The sequence below is a fragment of the Saccostrea cucullata genome, unplaced genomic scaffold, assembly GCF_032062105.1.
Source record: "Saccostrea cucullata isolate Sc308-1 unplaced genomic scaffold, CSIRO_AGI_Scuc_v1 ctg1391, whole genome shotgun sequence".
NCBI classification, from domain to species: domain Eukaryota; kingdom Metazoa; phylum Mollusca; class Bivalvia; order Ostreida; family Ostreidae; genus Saccostrea; species Saccostrea cuccullata.
The window spans coordinates 42876-60895 of NW_026939608.1; the positions used below are offsets into that span (position 1 = coordinate 42876).

General features: G+C 31.6%; 3 protein-coding genes across 3 annotated transcripts in view; 2 read left to right on the top strand and 1 right to left on the bottom strand.

Moving 5' to 3' along the window:
* The first annotated feature begins 56 nt into the window (after positions 1–56).
* LOC134253443 (autophagy-related protein 13-like) lies at positions 57–6188 on the top strand. The gene is made up of 5 exons (XM_062735966.1): positions 57–392; positions 1049–1611; positions 3383–3601; positions 3926–4220; positions 4492–6188. Exons 1-5 carry the CDS (start codon positions 246–248, stop codon positions 4702–4704), a joined length of 1437 nt encoding a protein of 478 aa, XP_062591950.1. The 5' UTR covers positions 57–245; the 3' UTR covers positions 4705–6188.
* A 4061-nt stretch (positions 6189–10249) lies between these two features.
* Positions 10250–18020, top strand: part of LOC134253440 (heat shock 70 kDa protein 12A-like) — a 33426-nt gene continuing 25655 nt past the window's right edge. Inside the window, exon 1 of the mRNA XM_062735964.1 lies at positions 10250–10260. The gene's annotated coding sequence lies outside the window, so the exon portion shown is untranslated. The remainder of the gene's footprint in view (positions 10261–18020) is intronic.
* LOC134253442 (post-GPI attachment to proteins factor 2-like) lies at positions 12358–17962 on the bottom strand. The gene is made up of 5 exons (XM_062735965.1): positions 17703–17962; positions 15702–15966; positions 15360–15466; positions 14563–14671; positions 12358–14081 (listed from the first exon to the last, which is right to left on the bottom strand). The coding sequence occupies exons 1-5, from the start codon at positions 17862–17864 to the stop codon at positions 13837–13839; spliced, it is 888 nt and encodes a 295-aa protein (XP_062591949.1). The 5' UTR covers positions 17865–17962; the 3' UTR covers positions 12358–13836.

Here is an 18020-nt window from a genome sequence, read left to right on the forward strand (position 1 = left end):
TTTTTCATTGATACTCGTACTAGATTCCAAGCTTCTTCCTAACATCGACAATTACTTTTAACGGCCTTGACACTTCAACGTGTAAACATTTTCTCAAAAGGAAACAGAAAAGATTTTTTCAGACAGGGAAAAAACAATGCCTGACCCATTCCTCGATAATCACGGTGTACTCATGATATGCAGCACTGCATTGAATTGATGGATAAGTGGGTTTTGAGTCTTTAGTTTAACTGACAAATACAAAAATGTCTAAACTTACTCAACAAGACAGAAAGGACTTGGAGAAATTCACCAAGTTTTTGATTTATAAGAGTTTGCAGATCATCGTGCAGTCCAGACTTGGAGAAAAAATCCAGACAAAGTCCAAACCATTTTCCTCTGGTGCAGATTGGGTATTTAATTAATTTTCCTTCATTTTTATTAATGTACAGATGTAAATTTATAAGTTATTAGAATCATGTTGAATTGCTTAGATTTAAAAGCAAGATTTTTTTCTTGCCTTGGAGTATGTCCGTTTAAAAACCATTAATACCTTAATCATGTTAAAATTATGTTGATGGCGTGATCATTGGACAAGCGCAGAGCTTGTATATGGAACCATATGAGATATTTTGGAAATGTTCAGATGTCATGATCATGATGATATATTGTACTGTCATGTATATTAGAGGCAATTTCAGAACAAAGTCTGGAAAACTGAAATTTAATTTATACAAAAATATTTGAAGTACCAATTTATCTTCAACATTCATTAAATATTGTTTATTTGTTTTTTGAAAAACTTAAGTTGTAACTTTTGGGAATGTAATTTACAGCATTACTTTGACAATGTAGTTTTTGGAAAGACGCATTTTGCAAAGGATTATGGGCCGAGAAGTTACTGCAGAAAAAATTCCTTTTGAATTACAAATCTTTTTATTTTGCCAGGCATTGCTTTAATAAACATGATAAAGAGCTGGAAATGCTAGCACTGTATTTATTTTTTGATGTGAAGCAAAGAATTTAAATGATTATAATTATATTAAATGTATTTTTTTTTATATTACAGTTCAACCTTGCAATAAAAGATGTTCAAGAAGTGCATACAGAAACAAAGAAGGCTCTTGCAGGACAAACGGCTCTTTTAAGTCAAAATGTCTGTGTGGAAATTTCTCTCAAAACCTCAGAAGGAGATTCAATGATTTTAGAAACATGGTACATAGGCTTGAACAAAGAGACATGTGATCTCAATGCTCGCATTTCCTACACTGTGTACAACCGCATGGGTAGTGCATTAAAGACCTTGCTCAGTATTTCTCGCGTTACTCCAGCATACAAACTTTCTCGTCAGCAGGGTGTGTGCTCGGATGACTATGTGATATGTTACCGCTTTTACCAAGGGGAGCCTCAGTTTTTCATGCTGGGGGACAATTACCAGACGATTAAAGTGGGCACAGTGCCCACCCCTGTCGGGACCATTTATATGAACCTGGCCTACAGAACCAAACTCCTTATAACTCCACAGAAATCGTCCAGGGAGATCCTGATTGATGTGAAAGACGATCATTTTAAGAAAGACAATAGTCCCAGGAGGCCAACTACACCAAAACCATGTTCTCTAGGATATAGAAGGTATACAGTTAATTGATGAAAGGAATCGGAAGGCTTTAACCCCTTCAATAACATATAAAGTAAAACTTATTTTGTACGAACAAGGACATGAAGGATATTGCGAAATCACAGATCTAGCAAAGTTATCTTGGATCCTAGCTATGTAAATTTTAAATTATTAAAACTGCAAATATCACACTAATTTTTGCATCATTTAAGATGCAGGAAATCTTTGTGATAAAACAATATACAAATCAATTCTGGGAAAAATTTCTTCAGCACCTGAACAATATGTCATTTGATGTACCAAATATATGGTTGTTTGAATTTAAATTTGTGCACTAAATTACTAGAATACTAATGAGATTCCCTCTTATCAATATCCATGGCAATGGTATGCATGTAGGGAACAGCATTTTACTACTGCTTTAAAAATTGAATCTTAAAATTAATTAAATAAATCAATCAGATATTATTTAAACTTACTGTATTTAATGTGGAGAAGAAAAAAAAACAATGCTTTACTTCAGTGTTGTGTCTATTTACATGTTTCAATTTTTTTTGTTTTGTTTATTTTCAAATCAAGAAGCCTTCTCCCTTCCCATGCATCACAAGCAAATCCCATACTACATGCAGTATTCAGCCTTACCAATATTATCATGATTATAGCGAAACAAATTAAAATGTTAATGTACTATTACCTTCTTTAATATCAAGTACTTTTCCACTCAATGAGTTTCACAGGAAGTGAAAATTTGACTTATATAGACCTATGTTACTTATCATAAACAACATGTTTTATTCACATGATTTGTGTTGGAATGTATGTACCGGGAAAATAACTACTCCAGCATGTCTAGGGTCACCCTTCAAATTATTCCACACATTTATTTACCATGTTTACAATTTTTTTTTATGTTCAAATTTTTACCAAAGTACCCGAGATGACCGTTGTCTTGCTATCATATGTTTATTGCTGATTTTTTTGGGGGGTGGGGGGTGAGGGGGTAAGTAATTGGGGGGGGGGGGGCTTGGAAGGATAATAATAATTAAGATAAATATGGCTATTATACTTTGATGCTTATTTAGTAAAGCAACAGGTAAATTACTTTTAGAATTAACAGGAAACCAGAAACAGTATAAAAGTGGAAATTCAAAAGTGCCCTTACGTCATGTACATTGTAAACAGTCATATGTTCTATGTACTTTCCATTTGTAAGATTTTTAAATACATTTCCTGTTAGTGCAGGGTAATACATTCATTTCGTAAGTTACTATTTGTGAAACTAATTAATATAACAAACTTGCTATCAATATTATTTTAATTATTTTGATACAATGTTAGTTAAGGAAGGATTCATCTTTAAAATCATGTACACATTTGGACGTCATGAATTAAAGACATAAATGTACGTAAGAATCATTAATGTGTATTTTGATTCATTTGATAAATATTATTTTACCATTTTAATAATAAAAATGTAAATAAAATGTTTCTTTAGAAAATTGATAACATTATTGCTTATAATTACTTCATATTCACAAAATGACGTTTATGAATAATGGTGAAACATTATGAATAACACTTTATAAAGTGCACTTTCAAAATTTTACACCAATTTATTCTGTTTGTGATATGATTTTGCAATATACATATTCCTGTGATATTTTGTTCAGAATTTCTAGTATCAAATGTTGCCTGGAATGGCAAATGGCATGTTAAGTGGTTATAACTTATATTAATATTTCCTATAGAAGTATAAAGGTCATAAGAATCTTGTTTTATTTATAGGAACAGTACGTCGGAGGATCTGTTTGGGTATGGGGGGGAGGACGGACAGGACCTGTGCTCCACCACGTTTGATAACAGCCCGGGGGAGGCGTTCTTCCACGGTATGTTACAGAACCGGGACCCCCACCAGCTGTCCAGTACCCCCCAACAGAGGACGACCGGCGGGGCACTGACAGAGGACAGGGAGGGGACAGAACAGGGCAGGGACAAACAGGAAATGTGAGATTATTCTGAAGTGACTGAGTGTCGATTTATTCACATAACAGAAAATTAAAAAATAAAAGATTTCCACTTCTCAATAGCATTTTGTATTAGATCTGTTTATTTAACAAGCTAGATGTATATGAAGGAAAAGATAATTATATGTATTTTATCTTTTAAATAAATGATAATTTAAACATTGCGATATAAACAAGTTCAATGTATATATGCATATAATTTAAATAAATTTATATATTTAGCATAATTTGGAGAAATATAAATATTTGCTGTAAACAGCATTTTTTGAATCATTAAATTAAATGTGTGTTTGTTATGTTTTAGTGTTGAAAAGCAGCTAAGTTTTACGTCATACCAGAGGATAGGAGCTTTTGCTCAAAAAAGGAATTCCAAGGAGATCAAAACTGACTTTGAGGATGTGCCATTCCTAAGCTTACTTCAGCCAGAGAGTAAACCTTCAGACACAAAAACTGAAACATCCGGGGATCAGAATCACCTAGGGTCAAATGACTCTAAGGAGAAATCCAGTGGGGAAAAGGCAATAGAGCAGGCTTTATCCCCCTCAGAGAGTATATCCAGCAATACATCAGCACCAGATGACTTTGTCATGGTGGAGTTGGTATGTTTTATTTGCCAGGTTTTAAAATTAAAGCAAGATCATGAGGAACATAAACTTGGCTATAAACTTGATCATGTGTTCAAAGTAAAGATAGAGATCGCGATTTCATGTTATGTCTTGATCAAGCTTCATGAATTTTATGTCGTGTGTAAAAGTACATGTATCTATAAGGAGCATTTTTAAGCCTAATTTTACATTTCAAAATATTCAACAATAGTTATGAAATGTTATATCCCTGTGTTATATAGACCTTTCCTCCTGTATTTTACAGAAAACTCCCTTTGCGGGGGCTGATCCTAACACTGACCTGGGAACGTTTTACAGAGAGTGCCAGGGAGCCCCACCGCTAGCCATGTGTAGTGGTGAGAGCAATGTCACCGAGGCTCTGGAGGAAATCTCCTGTCAGCTACAGATGTTTGAGTCTAACATTGAGGGATTTGATGACTTTGTCACCTCAATAACAGAGAGTGTCACTGTAGAGTAACCTCCCCTCCCCTCCAGGTTCAAAGTGCAAGGGTTATTATGTCTTGCACAGGCATTGTTAGTGCTTTCCTCTGTGCTTATCAATTACAATGTATGTTGTCATTATTTTAACAACAACATTTAATTTTGTCACTACATGTAGTACATACTGCTTTCAGAGAATGAAGTGATTGAAGTAAATTTTTAAAGAGTCAGGGATCAAAAGTTATAAGGTAGAAAATCAATATGATTGTATAAGTAATAGGATGATTTTTGAAAGTTTAAAAGTCAATGTCAAATTCACTACCTGTAAAAGTCATTTTATGGATTGCGTGCAACAGAGGTAAGACTATATTTGTCCATTCATACCTGTATTTTTCTCTTATTTTTAAGGTTATGTGAACAGAGGATCAGACATATACATGTGTATATTTGAAACGCACAGATTGAGCCCCTTTTCATTTCATTTCATGAGTCTAATACAGCCTGTTTATGAGGGAAAATTGTGCTTTGTGGTGCTTCTTTTTATAATGTGATAAGTGAGAATAATATTAATATATTGTGTCTTTGTGAACATAAACCCCCTATTGAAAACTTTGGTTACTTTTATTGCATTAAATTTTGTGTATCTGTAAATACTGAGGGAGTATGTTTATTTTGACAGTGTTACATTTCTGGTCTTGAAACTCTTGTTATTACACTGTCATTTATAGTGTGTTGATCTACTTTTTGTGTGTAAATGAGGGACATGAGAAGTGTGATGTACATGAACATGTATATTGACTTAAAGTTCATAGTGTACAAAGCCTGCTGGATAGGCTAATCTGCCAATCAATACAACTGTGGGAGATGTATTCATGCTAGTCAGCATTTAGCTAAATTGAGGAGTACTAGTACTGCAGACAATATTTGGTATTCTCTTGAGTCATGACAATACAGAAAGTGATGTAGGAAATGTGTGCGATTTTTTTTAATGGAAATGTACGTGTATCTCTGCCAAAAGTTCTTTGTAATGCATGTATGAAATACATGTATTTTGACTTTTTTTAATAGGAGAAAAAAAAGAAAAAAAATTAAATTTAACTAAATTTAGGTACACATTAACCGTATTGAGTTAACTAATATTAACCTAAAATCAAATCATTGTAGTAGATTAACATTTGGATTGTGTTAAGGGATATAACCCTAATGTTTGAATAATCTTATCATTGGTGACACAGGTAATATTTTTTTAAGCAAATGAACTGTAATGCATTTATTTTTATCATTATCAGTGCATTACATGTGAGATATTTAATTGCTTTAATAGGTTTTGCAGTTTAAAACCATATACATATATTCAAAACTTTGTGTGCATATAAGAATTCCATACATGGGAGGGGAAAATGTGTCAATTTATTAGACATGAACATGTATGAATGTTTTGAATAGAAAGAGATTTTTATTTTACATCACATTCAGTAATATTTCATAAGTGAGTCATACATGTAGTTACTCTCCAGAACTTTCACTTATACGAGCTATAAAAGAAATTATAAATGATATATAAGCTTATTAAATACAACCCCACTTATAGGCGAGTAATGTGTTAAAACAGAAATCAAAATGTAATAATCCCAAAATGTGTTGTGAACCAAAGCCATAGTAAATTTATAGTGATTGCTCCCTCCAGTCCTTGTTTGTTACATGTAATACATATAAATGATATATACATGTATGTATGAATGTGTTAGAATGTGAGCAAGTCCAGTATTATCTGAGATATTTTTTCATCTATTCTTTTATTCTGACCTAATTTTGTAATTAAGGTTCAAATACAAATCAGAAACAGAAGTGAAGGCTCAATTTCATAAAGTTACAGTGTATAATATTTTGTCAATTGTTTTTGGCAATCTTAACGTCGGCCCATAAATTTTATCAGAATTTTGAGGGAGACTATATATAATGCATATTGATTAGTGCATTTGATGGAAATTTTCAATAATATTGGATATAATTGATCATATAATTCTTAATATAGAAATTAAAACTTGAAGGAAAAAAAATACCCAAAATCTTATAGAGGATTTAAGAACAATGGAGCAGTGTTATATTTCTTGGTGAATCTTAATAATTTATGTATACATGTACTGCAGTTATTATAATATAATTACATGTATATATGTTTATGGAGATGTCAAATCAATGATGAGATTCATTACTTTGTTGGTTCCTTTGTAAGGATCTTTATATAAAGTGTTATGACATCAAGGATATGTTACATGTCTGTTATTCTTGATTATAGTATTTTTTTCCCTGCTGATACAAATTTAAAGCACTTGTATACACAGGATATTAAACCTCAGCAAATATATGTAACAGGATAGGATGAACAAGGCTGGGATTTGAACTTGATCATAAACTTTTATATAAGCCTACTTAATAAGAATAAATGCCCATTAGCTGTATATGCTTGCATAAGTTCAAAGTCTTCTCATGACAAATTGAATGAATATAAATGTAAGCTTAACTATGACCAATATACTTATTTTAAAAATCTATATTTACATTTTCAAATGTTTGCCCTTATATAACAATATTTGAACAAGATGTTTTTACACCGGCGTAAAACACGTTCGTCGTGAATTTCATAGTGACGTCATTAGTGATTGACGTGTACAACACGTCCAAAGATTCAACCGTTCAAAATAACATGGTCTGGACAATATTTGGAAGAAGAAATGAATATAATTTCGGCGTATGTACGGATTTTTAGTCCCTACGTCACGTTTTGCTATTATGAAAATACGGAAAATACATAGCAGCTGTATTTCTTTAGGATCTATCTCAATTTCACGTTTTTTGATGACTTTAAAAAAAGAGAAAGATTTCAAAAGCAGAAGTGATATCAGGGTGCCAAAATGATGTGGTATAATATGACAACGACCAAGTTATACCATATTTTAGCTATCAGAAAAGCCGTTGTTCTTCATTAATGTATGTAAAATCAATGGAAAATGAAATCTTACTGGCATATGCCAAATCTCACGGACAAACCTACTCAAAAATACTGAGAAACAGCAATATGGGTAAACAGGTCTGGCTAGATGCAAAAAGCCCAAGGGCCTTGAACTCCTCTTCTAAAAATTGTACAACCTATCATGCACTTCTGTTTGAATACTTGCAATATTCAAAAAGTAGGTCACTGTGACCTATTTTAGAGTCATCATGCATGACATGAGGTTCTAAGACGCATCAAAAGACAAGATTCGATGATGAACCTAGTTCTTTATAAGTAGTGAGCAAAGTATTGATGATTTATTCAACTATGAAGTGACCTTGAAACTATCCTCTTTGCCCTAGAGTGATGTCTAAAACAATTAGCAGTCTCAGGTATAACCTCAATTTTCTGCTCAAGTTTGGTGAAAACCTGCCCAATTTGTCTTTAGAAAAAAGATTTTATAGAAATCACTGATTTTTTTCTTTTAATTCTCCTTATATTGTCCTCTGTTGACTAAAGGTCACATTCCCATTTTAGGTACAAAAGAGTGTCCCCTTTGGGCCAAGACTACTCTGTGAAAAAATTGACAAAAATTGGCAAAAAAATTCTTAAGATATGGCTCATATTCCAAAAAGTTAAAACATGCCATACAAATGGCCATGGCATTAGCTCTCTCAGCCTCATGCCCACATGAGCTAATAATATGAAAAGAGACAGTTCCTGTGCATAAGAATTTAATGAATCTTCACAGAACATTTGTACTAAACAATGAATTTTACATCCATCATATCATAAAGAATTGTAAATTTTTGCATAAATTTATTAAAGCAGAAACTAAAATTAATTGCTAAAGAACATGCACATTCATTTGACTCTAAAATTGAAACTGATAATTTTGAACAGAAATCTCTGATGAGACTTGCTTCACTGCTTTAAAATGGAAATAGTAGGGTAAATGTGCACTTTTGACAATAACAATACTTTAAAAATTCTGAACTTTATAAAAGATGTATATGTACTAACATTTTAAAACAGAAAAAGCATCATTGATAAATGTGTAATAGAATTTCAGGGGTCTGAAAGAAGAAATTTTATCTAACTGTATCAAAATAATCTACCAGGTAAAAGATTTTTGTATTTATAATGTATATTAATAATATTGCAAAATTTTAATTCTATTCTGCCATATTGATAACTGATGCAAAGAAATGTGTACATGTATACCATTAGAACACTGGTCAGGAACAGATTATTTATTTTCTTGTTCATCCAAGGCAGATTATTTATTTTATCATTTTCAAGGACAGATTATTTATTTCCAAAGTCTGCCACCCCCCCCTCCTTAGAATCAAATGGTAGTCCTCTTGTAAAAGATGCAATTTAATTCTGTTAACCGGGAGAGTGTTGTAAGAAAATTGGTCCAAGCACATACTGAAAGAATATTTATCATGAACAAACAATCAATCCATTTATATATATACTGACACTACTGGGTAACACTGTACATGGTAAGCAATGATCTTCTCATAACATACAGGTAACTCCAACCTCATGGAATGAGAAGGGTAAAACTCTTGATTGTCGTGATTTTGTGAACTTATTATATTGTAATATGCCCACATGCTGTACAGGTTTTATGTATGTTTATTAAAGCTGGATCATATTTTGGTACTAAGTGCCATGTCACATACTCATATGTGTTAATTAATACCGTATAAGCAGAATTTTTAGCGAGGATTTAATATTGGCATTATTAGCGAGGGTGCCAAGATTGCTAAAATTGAATATCGCTAAATATAAATCATGCTTTCTTTGTTATAACTTCTTTAATGAGCTTTTTACAGTTGCTAAATTAACATCTCGCTAATGAAGTGCCCCACCACAGCATGATACGCCCGTCAAATATTGTTCAATAATCATACATTGGTTAGGATGCAAGAAAATCAGGTAGCCTTGATTAACAGATTGACACAGATTTCAATTATCTAATTTCCATTTCTTATTATACATCTCTAAGAGACTTACAGTGTAGGGATTGATTATAACAAATAATACTAGTGAGACATGACTGCAATTTGTCACAAATATATAAAAATTGAAATATAATTTTTTTTTTTCAATGAACACATGTATAATTAGTTTTAATCATATTATACAATACTAATTTAGTTTTAATCATACACTAGAACATCAATTGAAAGATCTTTATCTGGACTAGCCATCAAGAACTCTTAATTAACACAAGCATCTTTCTGCCCAACTCCCAAGAGATAAATTAAGACAACAGCTGCATCAGATCTAGAGATGCTCTTAGCTCCTGACAATAAACTCATTAATTTCTCTCTAATTTGACATGCAAATTTCTGCTATCAAAATTCTTCTTGACCAGTGCTTGATAATTATGCCCATGGGAAAAACTGAATTCCTCTCAAAGCATAAACATTTGTTACAGATTGCTGTAAAGTATATAATGAAAAAATAAGTTTTTACTTAATCTAACGCTTTTAATAAGGATACAACTATATTTTTACATTTTTTAGGATTATAAAATTTAGAATTTAAGACACAGTTTTTTTTAAAAATTCACTTTAATTAAAGGTCACAGTGACCTTGAAATAGGCCGTGACACACCTTCTACTTTAGATGTATATGTTTGCCAAGTTTGAAAGCTCTAGGTCTAATAGTTTTCTAGTTATGAGGCGGACAAGATTTTTCCATATTGGGCTATAGCATCTTTATTAAAGGTCACAGTGACCTACTTTCTGTGTGCGACACACCGTCTACCCAAGAAGTATAAGTTGACAAAGTTTCATAATCCTAGGCCTAATAGTATTCAAGTTATGAGCCGGACAGGAATGGACAGACGGACAGACAGACGGACGGACGGACATGAAGCCTATAACATAATACGTCCCGTCTCAAGACGGGCGTATAAAAATAAAATAGCAGTTTTAAAGCTTAATTCGCTAAATTTGCGTCTCGCTAAAATTTCCACTTATACGGTACATGGTTAGAGCTAAAATATGATTTCATAGAGGTGTAATGAGCTAATGATCTAAACATTGAGTATATGCCATTTTTATGGATTATACAGGCCTTAATTGTGTCTTAGCATCCAGCATGAAAATATGGCATATTACATGTATAATGGTTTATTTGCAAAGTTGCACTACACCTTATCCATCACTGCATATTTACTGTAAGAGTAAAAATGCATTAGAGGAAAAAAGGGGGTTATGAAATCCATGCAAGTAACATCAATATACACATGTACAAACATGTTGTCTTTTCTTGATTTTATACAGTTCAATACAGCCACAAAAAGATTGGTTTAATCTTAAGAAAAATCAGAAATATTGTGTTTAAAAACAATTTTTTAAAATATTAACTTTGAATTTATACAATGTGAATACATGTATACATATAACACCATATTACTTTTGCCATTAATAAATAATAAATATATGAGTAAATGTCACAAAAATGATTTTGCCAGTGAAAATTCAGAACAGCAATTATGTATATTACACAAATGTAAAAAATAAATGAACACAATAGACAAGACATATTGATAAATATCAACTTTTAATGATATGTTACTAATTAATTAAAAATTCCTGTGGTAGTATTTTCACTTTCCCATATGCAAAAACTTATTTATAATGATGTTAAGTGTATAAAATTCTGGCCACCAATGAAAAGGAAAAATATATCATTGGATATCTGCAGATGTCATGTAATATGCAATTTAGATATTATCTAGTATTATAGATATTTGTGAAAAAAATGAGAGTCATAGGCAAATCAGTGGATGGACATTTATAAGATAATACTTGATCAATTCATTAATATGTACTATATGGGTAACCAAAATTAAACAAGTTAACTTTGTGCATTGCCTACAGAAATGACATACATAATCATTTCATAATACATGTACATGTGATACTTTTCATATCTGTTTAAATACTTCCTATTTTATTTGGAATATATATAATATACTTTATGTTAAAACACATATGTTGTATGTATTTTAATATATGTTGTATTTTAAAAGCATAATTATCATAATTAAATACAAGTACATGTGTATCTAGTAATTAAACATTTGTGAAAATCCAATTATTCCCATATATTACATTTACATACATACATTTTACAAATAAATAATGGATCATATATACTATAATTATAATATCCATGTTTGCATGCACACTTCTAGTCATAAGAAGACGAAGTGGTGATGTATGTATTGAAAAAAGAAAATGTATACTAATCTGATAATAAGCAGATCTGAATTTTGTCCTCTATGCACCAATGATCCTTATAATAAGATTTATATCCACATTTAAAATTTTACCTTGAATGAAAAAATGACAATTCATAAAATACAATTATACAAGTATAACAATACACACCCATACTTTTGATATAAGCATACATCAACACATTTGATTCACATAAATAAAACCCATGGATATGTACAGATTTAAAATTTGATAAACCTGGAATGGTTGAATTCCTCTGATTACATTGAAATGTACATGTTCATATTTTTGTATGAACATGTAAGTTATTCACACCTGATTACATATACATATTCGTTAAAAAAATTTCTGGTTCTTCTACCAAATATTTTTAAATGTTATCATTAGTCAACAAAAGGTTACTTATTGTTGATTAATTGTTGTACAACTTCTAAACTAAAAAGGTTACACACATAATGCAATATATGTGCAGTACTAAGTTTTTCTTTGAAATTAAATTATTGTAACTTTATTGTTAAATTTATACATTAAATTTTGAATTTTATCATTTTTTTAAATATGTAAGTGAACATTGCCTTGTCTGGAAAAAAGGTCACAAAATTCAAATTAATATGAGCAATCAATTATGTAATCTCAATATGATATAAAGTTTTGCCAAATTCAAAAAGTCGATATAAAATATAAATAAAGTAGGCATGAATACATGTACAAGTACAATGGCAACAATTTCAGATTTTTAAGCCATTTTTAAAATAATGTTTGCTTGCCCTCTCCTGACAAAATGAGAAAAAATTCCTGGAGGTAAAAAAAGTTTAGAGTTAGGCCATTTTTAGCCTGTCATCTGGGAAAGGGAAAACAAACATTTTTTTTTTTAAAGATGGCCTTGTATGAACATGTTGACAGAAATTATGAAGGTGTTTATAATTACTACAGCTGGTTAACTTCTTATAACCTATAATTTTCAACTGACAATTATACACAGCTACCGAGTGAGTGTGGGAGATAAAATAAGTGTGACTGTGTTTAACTAAATGTTTCGATGAATGGCAAGATGATGTATCATCTAATTGTCTACATAAACATCTACATGCTATGGAAAAGAGTTCATCCTCCTGTGGCATCATATGCATTAATGGGGGATAACTCTTAAATTGAAAATCTGTACCGTTTTTTTTTTTTTTCAAAATGTTCATCTTTTTAAAACAATGATTATCTTTGTTTAATATTTTGCCTTAACTTCAGTTGATTTGATTTTTTTCTGAATTTTGTTAGAAATTGTTGTTCTAGCAGAAAAATTCCATTAATAATCAGAGGATTCTTCATCTTTCAATTATAAATTTTAAGCCACAATCATTCTAACATTAACCACATATATTGTAGATTTGTATTTTTAAAATAAAAGTAGAAACATGAAATGTCCAAAGGACACAAAAAAGATGTATAATTTTCAGTTAAGAATACAAATTTATAAATGTTTGTGAATTCCTAAATTATTTTTTCTCCCAACTGAAAAAAGCAGATCTTTTGGAAATAGCCATTTTGAATTTTGTAGTTACCGGTATAAAAAAACAAATCTGGAGTACTGAATCATGTGATAAATGCAAAATTCCTTTCTGGCACTAGATATAGGTACATGTACTACAATTACCAAAGAAAATATTTTACCATGTTATGATAAAACCAAACTACTTCTATCTTGGCTATGCCACTGTCTCCCTTTTTACATGACTAGTACCTCCATCAACTTCTACATTGTGTAAAACAAAAAAAAAACAAACCCCGACTTTGAACATTTCACATGTACATTAAGTAAACAACACTCATAAAAAGAAAGACCAGACAAGTTTTTTGCCTCATTGCACATAACTGTAAAAAGACTAAACAATAACAAACTAGTGCTGTATTCTCATTGAACACTTTCCCCGGCTCCTTTTTTGCGAATTCGCAAACTCCGCCGTGACCCATTTCTGTCCTCATCTGAATCTTGAGTGATGGCATTAGACTCTGGTGCGTCTCCATTAGTGTAAACAGAATCTGAGATGAGATCTGCAGCCAGGATTGACTTGTTTTTAAATTCTAAGTACGCACTCACGTGATATCCCATGTTGGAGTAGGCTATAACATACTCAAAGGCTGAGAAAAAACTAAATGCTGAAATGCAAAAAAATAAATTTGATTTATGTGTATATGTTGAAACAACTAATCAAAATAAAATTTTTCATCTTGCTTCTGAATGAATATTAATAAATGAATTAAGAGTGAAAAGATAGATCAAGTTTAATTCACACTGGTACAATGAATCTGTAAAAGGCTGTTGAATAAGATTGGTACTAAGAAAATATTTGACAAGTACTGTAATATCACAATGTTTGAGGAAAAACTTTTGATATGTGGGGATCTGATTCATGGTTGGAGAATGCTTAGTAGTAATGCAAGAAATTTCAAATGGTCATTATGTGGTCGTCATTAGTTTGTGGCCCTCTACATGCCTCGAAAATAACGAAAATCAGACCCCCGCAAAAATTAGTGATTTCACAGTTCTTTAATTAGAAAATGCTATGCTTAACCCCAAACAATTACATACACATGATTAAAATAACTATGTGTACTTAATTAAATAGATATTACTAACCATATGCGACACAGAACACCCTGTGCAATATAAAAGCAGTCAACAGGCCAGTCGTGGCTGTCATTATACAGGCAAACATTATCCACTTGATTTTTAGGGATTTTTTCTCCTGAAAAATAAAAAAAGGATTATTTTTGTATAATTACACATATATTCTGTATTCTTTGTGTTCCCATTTATTTGCACTGGAAAATGTATACATTTACTTGCAATGTACACTACATGTTTAGATTCATTAAAAGTTGGTATTTTTCTTATTCTGACATGGAAATGGTTAGGGGTGGAGGATAAACAATGCATACATTAATTAAGAAAGGAAAAAAAATTACTACTTAAATTCATTTGCCTTACTTTTTATTCTTACTTGTATTGCAAAAAACTACAAATAGTCATGCTGCTGGGTTCTACTAAAGTCAGAGGGTGTAAAATTTAAATCAAAATTCAAATGTAGCATATCCTGCAGGATAAATTAGATTTAACAAACATCGATGCAACCCATATTTGTTAGTCTTGTGTGTGAATAGTCTTGGGTGTAAATACAACCAGTGAAATGGTTGGTACAGATTGTGCTTAATGTTTTCTTAAACATTGCATATAAAGGCAGAATAATTATTCAATACACACAATTTCCTCAAGTCAAGAGAGAATATTCAAAATTCAGAAAGAGAATGACAAATCTTAACCTCATCCGCATTTTAAATTTTAAATACTTTCTTGTACTTTGTGGGTGGGTGTGGGTTCGTGTGTGTGTGTGTGTGTTGGGGGGGGGGGGTAATGGGGGCTTATGATATTCTTACAGTCGGTGTCAATATATCTGTCCTGGTCCATTTGTAGATGAGGGTATTCAGTAACATGTAACAGCAACTGGCAACCATGAAAACCACAAATATCTTCTCATGAACAGCTGTGAATAAATACAAATAAGAAGCTTAAAGTTTTCATCATTGATAAGTTTAATTAATTTCCTTACTGTTCTATATAAGGCTTTAAATAACAAGGTTGAAGTTATTACACTTATTACATGTTTAACTTTACATTGTGTATATTCTGAACTTCCTAATTTCTGCAAACATGTATACAACACATTCAAGTTTCTGAGTAGGATTTAAGCCCAGCTGTTACTATATACTTGTACTTACGGTAATTTTCCTTGTTGGAAATGTAGGTCACACCAACTAAGCAGGAATTCTCAATAGTGTACAACCAGAAGTTGAGACTTAGTAACTTCTTAAAGAGAGGCCTGAATTCTCTGTCCACATAGGATATCCGGGCTATGTAATAATTATAATGCATGAAGCCCACAGCAAATCGAGGAGTGGCATGTAAACCAATACAGATCCTCCAAAAATAGGCCCCTGGGGTGATGCCCGTTACTGCACTGATGGAGGGTACAATATTGTGTGCCTGAAATGAGAAAATGACCATATAAAGAACATAAGTATTATTTAAGATAACAATATTGTACAGGACAGCAATAATGTAATTTTGCATCATTAAGTGCTAATTTAAGCCTTGTAAATAGTTCTTTTATTACAACTATGAACAACTGAAGTTTATAAACGTTCTTTTTCTCTGTTCTTGAAATAGTAAATGACAATTTTGCAACAGAAAATTTTTACATCAAAGTTGCAGCGCATATTGCTTTACTTGTTTGTGTGGCAAGTTTTCTTGAAATTGAATTAAAACTGAAGGTGAATAACCTTTTACAACAATATCGGTCAAATTCAGAAACCCATATACATGTACATGTACAGATGTAGAGACTGTATTATTCATATCCTAGTGTAGCTACATGTCTACTTTTTTGTAGCTGTGACAAGAGTAGCATTTAGAAAGTTCCATTTTGCACTTATTTAAAGATATTTAAAAAAAGTTCAGCACATGTCTACATATTATCATGATTATGTACACTGTATCTTTCATGTAGTGTGGTCTATTTGTGTAATATTTTTAATTAAAAACCAACCAATTCCAGTATACTGGTATTAATCCTAAGGATTTCAAGTATCAAGCAGGCTAGGTGCTGAGTGATTACCTACCGTTAACAATAAATGTAACATTTATGTTGTTCATTTTATTAGAATATAAGAATATGAAAAAATGAATAGTTAAGATTGTTATAACCTAGAATTAATTAAGTCTTTCTGCAAGTGGTAAGCCATGAGCACAAAGAAAATCATACTGATTATTTTGCAGAGAGCTCTCATGACTCCACATTTTAATCTATTTAGCTATGGTACTCTGCTTCCTCCTGGTGGATAGTTATTTAAGGAAGCAAGTACAGGGCTGTTGACTTAAAATTTTGGAAAATTCTTACGTCTATGACGGCATGTACAATACTCTTGAAAATTTATGAAAAAATCATACATGTATCTTAATTATTATTTAATGCATACAAAATGCCAGCATTTAGTTGATTAACAACACCAATCGGAAAGAAGTCAGAGCTAAAGATTTCATTATTTTTTTGGTATCTCTTTTTTTGCAAAATGCCTGTTATTTTCAATAATTAACAACATGAGATCTTATTTCCTGAGCACACAATAAGTTTCCTTCTCCAAAAGACACACTGGTGTAATCATAATTATGCATAAGTGCCATAAAACACAGAATGATGGTAATTGCCACAAAACACTGATTTTATTGCTGCTGCTGATAATATTATTATATATTCCAAGGTAAGACCAAAAGTATGGCAAATACATCCACAGATACCCCTTATTCAGACACAAGTTTCCCAATAGATGAGAATGGTCAATTTTGGAGAATATTCCTATTACAGCTTTGTTGTATTTCTTAAACAATAAATATAAATGTATCTGAACATGCTGAAAGGCTCAGTAGTCAGTACTTTGAACATGCTGAAAGGCTCAGTAGTCAGTACTTTTTTAGCACTTGCATACATATGGAAAAACAGTGTATAACTTCTGATAAAACACAGATGTTAAAAATATCTTTGCGCCTTTGGCTCTGTGTAAGATAGGCCTAATTGTAATGGGATACGTGTTAACTGTTACCAGATATATTGCCAGATTGCCACGCCCATTGATGCTAGACATGTTTTAAATCATTTTTTGAAACTAAGGCACATTTCTATGAATTACTAAAGAGTTTTTATAAAAGAAAACATTGAACAATACCTGACAAACTGTCTCATTAACTTCACTAAACCGGAATAACATTCCATGTAGAAAACAGTACAGCAATGAAACCGCTGGCAAGGAAACTGTTACAATTGAAAAAGGTTTGAATGGAATTGTGAGTTGTACATCCTCAACTCTTTTAGATTCTAATTTCCCCATTTCATTTAAAATACACAGTTCACGACAGAAACAAAACTAGGATTCAATATAATACCCGGCGTAATCAACGTTAATCAACAGGACATTCGGTTGGTGGGGAAAATATAGAAGGGTCATGCATAATATATTCGTGCATAAAATTTCTTGCTAAATGTG